The sequence below is a fragment of the Scophthalmus maximus genome, chromosome 4 (genome assembly GCF_022379125.1).
Source record: "Scophthalmus maximus strain ysfricsl-2021 chromosome 4, ASM2237912v1, whole genome shotgun sequence".
In the NCBI taxonomy this organism is placed as follows: Eukaryota; Metazoa; Chordata; class Actinopteri; order Pleuronectiformes; family Scophthalmidae; genus Scophthalmus; species Scophthalmus maximus.
In genome coordinates this window covers 17979854-17993522 of record NC_061518.1, presented here as the reverse complement: position 1 = coordinate 17993522, position 13669 = coordinate 17979854, and the positions used below count along the sequence as shown (strand labels likewise).

At 43.5% G+C, this 13669-nt stretch overlaps 2 protein-coding genes across 2 annotated transcripts in view; one reads left to right on the top strand and one right to left on the bottom strand.

The window, feature by feature from the left end:
• Positions 1–2367: 2367 nt before the first annotated feature.
• wdr76 (WD repeat domain 76) lies at positions 2368–8020 on the top strand. The gene is made up of 15 exons (XM_035628863.2): positions 2368–2553; positions 2726–2848; positions 2934–3023; positions 3127–3219; positions 3716–3774; positions 4224–4341; positions 4457–4558; positions 4863–4903; positions 5086–5239; positions 5488–5646; positions 5787–5902; positions 5999–6097; positions 6219–6371; positions 6454–6507; positions 6640–8020. The coding sequence occupies exons 1-15, from the start codon at positions 2503–2505 to the stop codon at positions 6893–6895; spliced, it is 1668 nt and encodes a 555-aa protein (XP_035484756.1). The 5' UTR covers positions 2368–2502; the 3' UTR covers positions 6896–8020.
• Positions 8021–8235: 215 nt separating this feature from the next.
• The window catches only part of LOC118302588 (FERM domain-containing protein 5-like), a 58851-nt gene continuing 53417 nt past the window's right edge, over positions 8236–13669 (bottom strand). Inside the window, exon 14 of the mRNA XM_035628862.2 lies at positions 8236–11920. Within this exon, the coding sequence (XP_035484755.1) occupies positions 11331–11920 (590 nt within the window). The 3' untranslated portion in view covers positions 8236–11330. The remainder of the gene's footprint in view (positions 11921–13669) is intronic.

Sequence of the window (13669 nt, the reverse complement as noted above, 5' to 3'; positions counted from 1 at the left end):
GCCACGCATTTGTTTGTTTTACAACGTATTGCCCCATACGCTTTGTGGCCGTGGCTTTGTGGGGTTAAATTAGTGGAAGTTTGTGTTATAAGTGGTCTTTGTAAGGAGCAGTTGAGTCATGTGAAGCACGTCCCTGAGCGAGCAGGGGACATCATGGCGCTCACCGCTGCTTTACGGTTCATCACCTCCACTTTTAGTTTCGTTCATTCAACACCATTGATTCTACTCGAAGGTAAGTAGACACTCATGAAGCATGTTGATTGTTTTGTGTTCGTTAGTTTTTTTTGTTAAATGCAAAATGCCGCTGACATTTAAGTACGATAAGGACAGAGCTCTCCAGCTTACAGTAACTTCTCCAGCACAAATAGTTGGGGGTTTAGGGTTTATCACACAAGGCGATCCATAGGGACTTGGTGGCAACACAAAGGAAAGGGTGCCCTTCTTACAGCATGGTGACAAAGTGGGCTGCTGAATTCAAAGATGGTCGAGATAATTGACAGGACACGCTATCTAAAAAAAGGGATCTGTGTGCTACACAGTCGTTTTACTAAGTGTGTGAATATAGGACAGGACTTTGTTGAAACAATAGATGTGCTCGTTTTCTGAAACAAACTGATTCTACCTCATCAATCACCCCTCGTATATTTGTTGCCCATGAGTAACGTATGGTCAGAAATGCTCATAGGACTGAGGCCATCTTTTACTTTTCTCATTTGCACTATTAATTATTTATGATACAATAATTGTGGTTTTTGTTGCATAATACAGCATCACAAAAATGATTTAGTTAGTCAAGAGGATTATGAAACTTACAAAGGCTGCTAGGGCAAAATATTAATGGATGGCAGATGATTAGATTTGACTGGAATCTGCTAATACCCACAGTACAGACTTTTATCAAACTTTTTAATTTTTTGAGTTATAATTAGTACAATGATAATTTGCCTGCACTTCTATCTCTCTATGTTCCTCATCGACTTTTCTCGTGGATTTAGTATTGCACTTCTTTCTCGAAAAAACATGTGTGGACTGGCTGTATGCTCTTCCTACCCTCTACCTTCAGTCTGAGGAGTAATGGCAACAAAGTGGACTGATGAAACAACATGAATGGAGTCCACACGATGGGTTATCTCAGGAGTCAGAAATCAGAAAACCTAAAGTCAATTACAAAAGGAAAAAAAATGTGTCAGCTCAGGTGGTGGAGGTGTAAATTGGTAAAGGATATTGTATTGTGACTAAATGAAAGATGGTCATTCACAAATGGTTCCATTGCTCAGATCAGAAGTCAAATAATTGTTTTCATTTTTACAGCCTATGTTTTGTTGATAAACAAGTTCCCCTTTTACTTTTGGGCCTTTTATCATAGTTTTTCTTTATTTGCAATACTATCTTCTGTGCTTTTCTTTACCGAGAAGACATTTTGTAATTTAACTCAGCACGGACAAATACTGGTCTGTCTGTCAATTATTCTTCCAAACTACTTTGCATTTGGCACCATCACTGCATCCTGAGCTGGTGCTCGTGTATGATGATTGTAATTCGTTGGAGAAATACAAAGCCAGAGTGTGTTTACCGCAGAATGATGGAGAGAGCAGCCAAACCATTGTGGAGATAGTAGGTCTCTGGCAATGAAAGACTATTGTTTATTTACTGAGATATTCTTCATGAATATGGTTTTGGACCTTTTATCCATGTACAAATAGCCCAGAGTTATCAATATTAACCCCTCCATGAAGAGTGGCTTTTGGCCAGTTTCTTGTCAGCTTTTTATCGCTGCTTTTGACCAAACCTGCCAAAAGATGGCGACATACTCTCCCACTAGTCTGAGGAAGAGTGGGTGGCAGACCAGAGCCGTCTAATGAGAGTCGCGACAACTCCTCTCACTCCGAAGGACAATGGAGCCTCTCGATAGTTCCCGGAAATGAGCAGCAGCAGCAGAGTGGAGTCAATGGACCTTCTGTGTTGCACTCATGAAGGTTAAAACTTTTAAATAATCAGATTGTATATTATCAGCGCATCTGAATCAAATCAACATGGGGATTAAAGCATTTGAGAAAAAACAACTTCCAATTATTAACTACATAGAGTAACTACATAGGCATGTCGGTCTGCTTTATTGGGAATCTACTAATTACCAAAAAGCGCAATTCTGTCGCTCTGAATAATGGATTCGAATTGCGCGCCAAGCACTTCCGGGAACTACGGTGGGTGGTAGCTGACGCAGGCAGGGAGGGAGGAGACTTGAGACGTCAATCACATTTTTTTTGAAGGCGTTCATTGGCTGTGGAACCCAGAGAACAACCCCCTTATTCAGATGACGCAGAACGTCCGAACCAATGAGCTGCTAGAACGCTGTTTCACAACACAGAGGGGGCGGCACCGGTTACTAAACATTTGGAGCATGTGGCGCCAATATGATCCGACTCTTCCTTTGAGCTGGACCACCCGCTCACATCGCTTCATGAAAGAAACTTCTCTTTAAGTCTTCACACGTTCACCAACATGTCGACGAGACGAGCAAAACGTGAAGCTGTGGTGAAGCTGGAATTACTGGTGAGTGTTTCAAGTTCTGAATGTGAATCGAGTGACGGTGGAGTAACGCCCCCGTCCTCTGCGTCGGCTTCGCGGCTTCTCTTGGTTTATACGATTGAAAAGTGACGCAGTAAAACAGCCATTACAAGCGCAGTTAGTTGAGCTGGAGGTTAACGGAGCCGCGTGTTGGCAGGACTTGACCCCGGTGAACCTGGAGGAGGAGGCCGTGCGACGGTCCTCTCGAACGGCCCTGGCACCTAAACGTCTTCACTACTCCCCTGAGCTCACCACGGCTGGCACGGCCAAGGGGAACAGGGTAAAGATGCTGTGCAGACACGAGCACGAACTATGACACGTTTATTAGTTTAACTCTTGTTAATATGCCCACGTTTGTTTGGCAGAAGACGCACAATGGAAGAAATGCACAGAAGAAGACAGTGGACCTGAAAGAAGAAGAAGAGGAGGAGGATGAAAGTAGTGAGCATCTGTCTGTAAGTGTTATTGATCACACACCACTGTCATCCTCTTTTACGTGGCACGTTATTGAGAGCTTGTACAAAGTGTCAGTGCTGTATGTATCTCTGTGTGACACAGAGTGGACGTGGGGGACTGTCCGCGTACGAGCTGGAGCGACTGGAGAACATCAGACAGAACCAGGCGTTCCTGTCCTCCATCAACTTGTTCCAGGTAGAGAGACGGGAGGACACACGCACACGCACACGCACAAAAGCATCTTAAAGTACAACATACATCCAGGGATGTTTGGCTAAACAGCTGAAAGATTTGTTTATTACTGACACTGTGATTCTCTCACTAACCTACATTGACTCTCATATCAGTTTTCAATGAATATATGTGTATTTATATAGTATGTAAACAATTTCATTAAACTAAGATATACAGCTCTCCCTGATTTAAAGTTATAGGAAAAGGGGGCCCTTGGATTAATTTACAGCATCAGTAGCACTAAAATTATCCTCATTAAATTGAGGTCAGTAATATTTTACATGCTTTCCACAATCGTGTCGAAATCAAATGGTCGTGGCTGTTTGTGAGGATTTCACACACATGGACACACAGATTTGCACAGATTTGTTTACAGCCATCTTGTGACCCACTCCTCTGGCTGTCTCTGAACAGATAGGATGCGTATTAACTGTTTGTGTTTTTCTTTCTTCAAAAGGCCACTGAAGAGCTCAAGCAGTTGACACGGCCAAAGGCGTCGCAGCGTGGTCTCATGAGGTACAGTTAATCTGCTGACTGATTGTGGAGCTCTTAATTCGTTGTAGCAGTCATTTCTTTTTCTTTCTTATTTTGTTTCTCGATGACAACAAGCAAATATTCATTGTTCATTGTCCATGTTTCCTGTGCACTTCTCCAACATCATCCTACTCACTGCACCCTGCTCACTGGACTGCTGTTTATTACTTAAATGTGATTGGGAATGTGTTGTTTTTTTTAGGGAAATGTACATAATAGTGAAAGAAACAGCTTAAACATATTGCAGCATCCATTTTAAACATGATGCTTGTTTAACTCCCTGTTAATTTAATTCCACTGAGCATCACTTTGGTTTTCTTACATATTCACTTTAGACTGTTAGCCTGTTTGATAGTTTCAACTCAGAGCTTTAAGTGGTAAATATGTCCTGCTGTGTAATTCAACTTTGACGGCGGCTTCTGTGGTGGCAGGTCACAGGCTGCTGCAAAAGAAGTGCTGCCAGCTCGCAAATCCCTTCGTCTCCAAAAGATAGAGGCGGAGAGCCTGATACTTCCCCCTGAACCCAGGGGGGCGTTGATCTATGAACAGGTAAAGCTACAAATAAATAACCTTGTAATATATGTGTGGTACAGTTCATACTGCGCCACTGCTGTCTGTATCCGTTGCTTTCGTAGTTCACTTTGTTGTCTAACTTGTTTCAAAGTCCGTGTCACTCAAGAAGCCTCCTGGTCCTCTGCCCATGGATCCAGTCAACATGGAGGAGGGAAGCAAGCTGCCTTCACAACTTCTTAAGCTGTGCTCTGAGGTAGGAGTCGGATCTTTTTTAGCTCCTGGCAACCACACAGTATAAACAAACAGCACTTTGTAGCTTTGTTATGGACTAGTTAAGTTTATATTTCTGTAATGTATGCTCTTTTTTAGTTTTTCTCATTGATTAAAATGTTCTCTGCCAAAATAGTAAATCAATGCATTGCTGTCAATCGGTGGTGCCACCGGCACCACAAACACAGGAAGTATCTTGGGAATATGCTGCCTTGCATCTTTGTTGGTCCTATAATTGTTGTTTGTGAATTATATGATGAATCTTAAAGTTGCTTTTCTTTTCATAGGACCCAACAGGAAAAAGAAAGGTGGAGCTTGATCTAAAAAAGTAAGTTATACTTTTTTTCTCTGACATTTCAACTTATTGCTCATCAAATACAGTAGTGACTGCTCCACCTGCCGGGGGCGTATTAGTTTCTCTTTGACACACGTTAACACGATGAACATGATTTATGTAAAAAATTGAAAATACTGATTCCGTCTGTAATCGACGCTGGTGTCTTGATGCAGATACGGCTCGGCCCTGAGGAGCATGAAGATAACTGAGGACCGTGTGGCCAAAGTGGTGAAGGATCGTATCTTCTCTGCTGCTTTCCACCCCTGCACCAGCAGCTTGTTGATGGCCGCAGGAGACAAGTGGGGCAAAGTTGGCCTGTGGAAATTGGTAGGGTGTTTTTTCTTTTCCTCTCTGCTATGATCTTTCTGATGATCGGAATAGGCTTTTTTTGTTTTGGTTACCCTTATGGCTTTCTTAAGCTTCCACTCATGATCTCCCTTTAATCGTGCTCTGGTCACATTGTGTTTTTAAGTGTTAGTCCTTGGACATATGAATTCCTTTTTTAAATGTCCCAACTCTTTCACATCATCATATGTCATATATAAGTGTATATGTACATGTGTATGTTCCTTCAGGGCGGTGACTGGGGCGATGACGGCGTGCTGCTCTTCGAGCCTCACACTCGTCCAGTGGGCTGTTTGGCCTTCTCCAGGGCTCATGCCACCCAACTGCTGAGTCTCAGCTACGATGGCTCTCTACGCTGCATGGATGTAGAGAAGGCCGTCTTTGACGAAGTGAGATCATTTTGTACTTTTTTGAAAAGAAGAACAAATATATTGTAGAGGTTGTAATTTAAATCAACTTCTCTGCAGCACATTCACTCATAAATTCAATGTATCAGCAGTTAATGTGCGTCTGTCTTTTAATATTCTAGGTGTATGACATTGAAGATGGCCTGAAATCCTTTGACTTCATGACGCATGACTGTTCGACACTAGTCGTGGGGAACTGGTATGGAGAGGTTGCCATCGTCGACAGGCGCACTCCAGGGTAACGAATTATCAGTGACTATAAATAGAATTAGTTTCCAAACTCTTTCCATTTCGTTGAACGGAATGGATGAACTCTTTATTTATTCCTCTGTAGAAACACCCACGAGTCCGTACACTCAATGGACCCAAAGAGTCTGCGTTGTGTTAATGTCCACCCTTTGCAGAAACACTACTTTGCTGTGGCAGAAAGCAAGTATGGCTGATTATTGACTCTTATTAAATGTTTTCCATTTGAATGTACCTGATTACAGGTCTCTATCGTGTGTCAATCTGTTGTCTTGGATGTTAAACAGATGAGTTTTGTTAATCTGCAGGATGGTGAGTATTTACGACAGCAGGTGCCTGAAGAAGACCAAATGCCAGGCAGTCTCCCAGCTGCACGGCCACTCTCTGAGCATATCCAGCGCTTATTTCTCCCCTTGCACTGGCAACAGAGTTCTCACTTCCTGTATGGATAACCACATAAGGTACAGCCAGCTCCACACTTGTCGTATTTGCTGTCGTTTATTTTTCAATTTAAGCTCAATGTCTTAACTGTTTTTCCTACAGAATATACGACACATCTGCAATGACTGCAAAACCCCCCTTGTTGACAACCATCAGGTACATCCATGCAAAAGAACTTCATCTCAATAATTCAAAGACTGCTCTTCCTTGTGCTTTGTCTTTCCTTTGCTTTGCTTTGAGACGCTTGTAACCAGAATTCGCTGACAATACATACCTCCAAATTTTCAGACATGACATGCAGACGGGCCGCTGGCTGAGCAAACTCTCAGCAGTGTGGGACCCCAAACAGGAAGACTGCTTTGTAGTGGGGAGCATGTTGAGGCCTCGGAGGGTACAGGTGTTCCACGAAAGTGGCCAGCCGCAGCACTCCTTCATGGATGATGAGAACCTCAGCACGGTGCTGTCCGTCACCGCTTTCCACCCCACAAGGAACGCCTTACTGGGGGGCAATTCGTCAGGGCGCCTGCATGTCTTCTCTGACTGACAGAGACCAAAACACGAAGGGCCGTCCCCGCTGGTCGCCTTCAGCGGCAACGGTGAGGAACCAGTGAGGCGATGGCTTTTATCACAGTCGATGTGTAAATCTCTTCAGTTCACAGCACAGTGTCAAGATATGTCACTGCTGGAAACTAGTTGCGACAAAATTGTTGAATTTGATCTTGTCGATCACTTGTGAAGGCTCTGTCGAGTTTCCTGAGGACTGAGTGAACAGTTTTCTGCCACAAATCCGTGACTGAACTGAGGTCAGGACTCGGGTTGATGCCGTGCTTTGAAGCCGCTACTCTGTAGATATGGCTTCAGATTTGGGTTTGTTGTCTTGCGGGAAAATAGATCTCGAGTCAAAGATCTCTTGCAGATCAGATGGCAGGGAGGTTTTCTGCATTGTTTTCATTTAACCCTCTGTGTCATTGAGCTGTCACAGCGATGCATCATTCATGTTGTTTGTCCTTGTGCAATTCTTGTACAAAAGCCAGTCCAGACGTGGCAGAGTCCCAGCTGTACTTCCTCCTAACAGTGATGTATCTGTCTTATTTACTCGACTCGAGGGGAAACTCAGGGCCTTGGAAATGATCTTTACTTCTCCTAACTGGGACATTTTCAGTAACCTCGTCTCAGATTCTCATTTCATGTCTGCAATTTAGTTTTTTGAGAGGATGGTGCACATAGTGCTTGAGATATATTTAATGTCACATATTGTAAAACAATTCATCTGTCATTAAGATAGGTCAGTGTCTGAAAACAGACCTGTTCAGTTTCAGTAACTAATGAAATGGAGTAGGATTTAAACTAAAAAGAAAATGAAGTGGTATGAAAACATTTTACAGGCCCCGAAGGCAGACAGTGGCTGAACCTGGACATTGAGAACTTTTTTGTAGACTCTGTTCTTTACTTCTGTTCTCAAATTTTTCTAATTATGCTCCAAATGTCTTCCAGAATTAAATTAATTCTAAAATGGGTTCACTCTACATTGTTTCTTAGAGCTGTGAATTTGTAAGATCAACATTTAATTTGGATGTGACATGCATCTTTTGTTAAGTTGATAGTTTTCATTCCATGTTTTTTTATGTTATAGCAAATACAATAAATATAGTTTTTCTTTAATACCAAACATTTTGTGTATAACTATCTAAATCTCAGCAGTGGAGTTATCATTGGCCCCTGAAGATGGCAGCATTGATGCATAAAAGCAAAGTGTGGCGCGTGTTCGCGTGTGTGTTCGCAGTAGTCGATTGTCTTAGAGCAGGGACACTGGACACTCCTTATGCTGTTGACTGTCTACTGTGAATTTCACATTGAACGTGAAGCCACTGTGACAGCTGGATGTCAAGAATAGATTATATTTATTCACAAATCGAGTACACCAGTATTCAGTCAGTGGTGGGAAATAAGCAGCCTTGTTGGAGGTAATAAACGCAGAACACATGCTTACAGAGACATTTCCATGTGCGGGGGACATGGTACAAGGAGCAATTTTACAGTCCGACCACATCGGAGCCATTATTCCACCTTTACGTTATTCAGTCATTTGTTAAGCAACAAAAGTTTCGTGCCAATCGAGATGTAGCCCCCTTTTTTTATCATTGTGTGGTTCAGGTGATCGGAAACAGATTTTAGCAACACACAAAAATCCATACACAGAACTGCATTGCACAAAGACAGATTCAGGTAGTTTAGTATGCTACTTATGCTGTTTTTAAATTGGCAAAACATACAAACCGCTCCGATTTCACTGTGGCTAAGTCAAGTGACAATGGGTCTACTTTCAGTTCATTTATATGCACTCACAGGATTCATCTCATCCGTCTTTATAAAATGAGTCAAAAGAGAGCAGTCTAGGATTAGGACCCACAACACAGGATTTACACAATTCTCTTGTTTTCTCTTGTGGACAAAAGACACTTTGGACAAATCATCCAGCGTCACCCACGACGGTGGCCAATGAGGAGCAGGGGGCACTGTTCCCTTCACACATGCATCTACAGGCTGTTTGACCGTCCGAGGTTTGCAATTCATTGTCATTAATATTCGTCACATAATCTATTATATTTATTGCTCAAATTATGTTGAATTGTTTTTAATACACACCGACATAAAATGAGATTTAAAAAATATAAATTATTGGAGGTAAAAATAAATAACCGCCTCATCTGGCACCTTTCACCAAACACATCAAAAACCATCCAAGCACCATCTGAATTAAAGCGAATATATCAGTAAGTCTCACAACCAACAGCAAAATATTATTATTATTCTAATGAATATAAATATATTAGTCAATCTTTCTTTAATCTCATCCAACTCTGCACTGGGAAAAAAAAGAACTAAGAATTATTTTTACTTCTGGTCTTTTCACCATTGCTGAATTTGAACATTTCATTAATGTACCAAAATAAGTTTTTATAATACTACAGGTATGCTGCCACAATACTGTTTTCATACTAACTTTCAGCTCTTTGAAGTTTTTGGACAGGGTTTGAATTTGAACACTGTAGGATTCCAAACTGCCCCTGGACATCCTGAACCCCGGCAGCCGATCCATGTCTGTCGTCTTCTTGAATAGTCCATCCATATTTTTTTTCGGTGTAATGTTGTACACCTGCTGATCATCAACCTCAACATCAATTATTACTGGCACACAGCATATGTACCCTCATGCTAAAAATCCTAATGAATCACCCGGAGGTTTGTTTAGAGTTAAGAAACTGACTATGGTGAGAAAATATGCCGTTGATCGCTCTGGGCTGTGGGCGAAACCTGTGGAACAATGTAATAAGGCTGGAGAAGGAGAGCAGACTCTCAGAGTTTCCACCTGTCGACGCAACCTGACAAATATCAGACAGGACGTTTCTTTGGTAGGTGCGACGATGAAGATCGAAGTGGGACGTAAACATGACTTATCGTAAGCTCTCTTGTAAGCGAGCGCAGGGCTGAAAACCAAACATCCACTGTAAAAATAACTCTTGGAAGTCCGTAGAGCACTGTGGGGAAATCTCCATTTGTTAGCCTGACACCAGTTTGTACAAAAATGGAAACATGACATAAACATATTCTGACTTTACAGATGATTATAGATATAAACACAGCGGGAATGAACACAAATGGAACTTGAATTAAAAAAAAATGTATTTAAACTCTTAACTCTATACTGTGGGAAAAAAGCACTTATGTGTGCACTTTACGAAGGTTAAACAAGGCCGAATCTACCATCATGGAAAGGATTTTATATCGACAGTATTGCACATCAAGATAAACTCCTTCTACAGAGTCAAAGAGCTAACCAAACACTTCACTATCACTACAGTGCTAGCTCACATAGTCCCACCACTTTTACAACTACTGTAAAAGTGACTACAGCAAAGTGGCAACTGTTCCTTACACACACGTTGATTGTAGTTATTGGCATTATTTGGCTGCTATTCAATAAAATCAGTAAACCTACCACCTCAATTACTTACTTATACACTTACAAAAAGCTTATTTTATAGTCGCAGGACAATGAAACCATATTGGTGCTTTAAAAAAAACAAAATGGCAACGTGAACACACTTAACAGATGTCGCTTATTACAAAAGTTTACTCAAGGCTTATAACAGGGCAGCGCTGACATTACTCGTGGGTCGAACGGCTACTGCAACTAATTGTCCGAAGACTCTTTTAAAATGTCTCATGCCAGATGTGCGGTTGTGACCCAAATCAGAAGAAATCAGGGAAAGTTGTGGGAAATTGTCAGTTACTTTAAAGTGTGCTAAAATCTCTTTGATCTAATTCCACATATCTGCCGGAAAATGATATAGAACAAAATATGGTATATGCAAATACTATTTTTCTCCAGACAGATCTACATTCGGTAAGTGCTGCACACACACACACACACACACACACACACACACACACACACACCAGATAATGCTACTACTCCAAACAGCAATTATCAGTGGCCATAACAACATTAATGCCGAGAGAAGGCTCGTCCCGTCACCTTATGTCGACACAGCGCACGCCCCAACACATCAAGCTATTCTGTCTCAGCAATAATGTTACAACACAAATTATACAAAAATAAAGGCAACTGTTATCGGTGGTTGAATGAGTGAAGTCTGTCAGACTTGCTCGTCCCTTTCAGTGTTTGAATCAAACTCTGTTGCTGTGACTTTGTGTACAAATGATGATGATTATAATATCCCCCCCCCCCCCCCCCCCCCCAAAAAAAAGAAAGTGAGTTTCTCTCCTCGCAGTGATGGTCAAACAAGGCTGTTCAGGGGAAAAGTCCGAGGCTCATGGGACAGGAACAAGTTGGGAACAGGGCGGCCACCTTTTGCCTTTTCCCTCCCCTCACCCTCTCTCCGGTTGTACGTGCCCCATCTCCATCAGTGGAGGCCTGTGTTGTGTCATTCAGTCTCTGCATCTTTGCGCTCGCCTCACTTGCTGACTAGGAAACCACCCATCCAACGTAACTTACAGGCGAACCAGCGCCGCAGAGGGCAGAAGTATTCAAAGTGGAACTGCTGGAATTCGGGGGTCTTGCGGATGTCTCTCAGGAAGGCAATGTCCAGGTCCGACTCTGTCAGCATGATGAGGAGCAGCAGCAGGGCGAACAGCAGTCCGATGGTGACCAGAAACAGACGCAACACACTCAGGACGAATTTGTTCAGCTCCTCCACGTCGCTCGGTGGCGACGGCTTGCTCCTAACCATGCGCAGCGCTCTCCTGCCAGGCCCGAACTCTGCCGCATGCCCTTCCTTCGATGTCCCCGCCTCTGACCCCGGCTCCTCATCGACGCTGCAGGGAGATCCGTTGAGGTGACGAGCCAACGGCATCTCGGCGCCATGTTCGGCCACGGGTGTAGGCAGCACGCTGTCAGAGGGGCTGTAGGCCTCGTCGGAGATGACTGCCGATGTGCTTGCCTCTCTGCGGTACGCCATCTGGCCCCGGGAGGGCATGAAGCAGTCGCCATGGGAGACGGAGCGCACGGGTGTGGAGTGGGCGCTGTCTCGAAGGGACTCGAGACCTGAAAAAAAAAACAGCAGAAGAAGACGGTTCATGAGGGAGAGACGGCATTCAGTAAATGGGAGGTATTGCTGCCGGATGCACAGATTTTTTGAGCGATTATCTAACATGACCCAATACTAAAGTGAGACTAAATCAATTTAAACATATCTCCGCCCTCACACACAGAGTTGGAAACCATGTCACATGATACTGTACATATGGATCGTATCAACGGAAGACGAAACCAAAAACCACAGTTAATATCCATAACGCAATTGAAATATAAATCGTTTGAAGTAAATCATATAGGTGTAGAGTGTGTTGCCATGTCATAGAAGGGTCGTGAACGTGCACAACAGTGACACGTTGAATCCATCTGACAGTGTATTTTATTTGAAAGCAATGTCCAAATTCTTGCGGACGTAGTGAAAGACCATCTAATTGGAACAAAATTCATAATCAAACTTCATAGTTTACATCTACAGTGTTGTCAGTTGACTGTTAAGCAAACAAGAGCCTGTCCCTGCTATGGAGTGCAAACTTGAAAAAGTTCTACGCAGTAATTTCATTCAATTAGTTACAAAACAGGAGATTCACTCGGCTCCTTTGATTTTGAGGCTGCTGCGCTGCCAGAACATTAGGTACACTGTGCTCACTGCACTGATGCGACCAGAGGGAAGAAGGATATTGTTTTGGATTCCTAACTTGTCCCTTTTTTCAAAATGAGTGGCAGCCCCGACCCCAAAGTAAACGTGAGATGTGAGAACAACGACTTCTGAGGACACTTTTTTAAACTCTCACCGAGGACAACCCCAATGTCAACTTTAAGACTTTCGTATCCTCTGCAATGGATTCAGCAACATCTTTATATAATTACATGATTTGATGTGATATTCAGAAAGTATAATGGACTGTTCCAATATTTTTAAACAGGTCAGAAGAAACATTTTTCAGAGCTGCTCCTTTCAGCCCTGCTCAAAACCGGTCTTAGTTTTTACCTGCACTACTGTCTGCTGTGCTGTGGCCCTGGAACTGGGCTGGGCCAGCTAGCCTGGAATGGGTCCTGGAGCTCTGTCCCACTCCAGGACCAGAACCTGAGTTGGAGGAGCCCCCAGGGAGAGCGGGTAAGAGCGGAAAGACCCCCAGGGCCCTGCCCAGGAGCCTGGGTCCCAGAGACAGCACCCGCACCGTCACATCTCGGTAACAGTGGTTGATCATGCGCAGGTGAACGTTCACCTTGGTCTTGATCCGGATCAGACACTTCACCATGGTTCAACGGGAGAAACGGAACACCCGTCTAACCGCTACAGCGCTCTGACACACTTCTGCCTGCCTTGGTTTCTGACTGGCTAAGCGGCACTCCCTTCTCCGCAGCGAGCTCCCACATGCTGGCAGACAGGCCGACAGGGATGGCGATACAGAAAGACGGACGGAGAGAGAAGGACAAGGCACGGGAATGTGGTCCACTTGTGCCCCCTCCCCCTGCTGTGACACACGCGGCATGGCCCCTGACAGTGGGAACCTATTTTCAGCCAGAGATATTATTACCAGTGGAAATACCAACACGGACACAGCAACAGGACAAACACGGGGGTTTGTTTCTGTTGCCACAGTGGGGTGCAATGTCAGAGTCCCGCTCTCTGTGTCAATGACAAGAGGGGGCTGCTGTGGGTAAAGCCCTTAAGTTGATTGTTGTGAACATACAATAAGTTCATTCAGTTACATTCTGACTGTAACAAACAGCAAACTTACTCACATGGCGGCACTG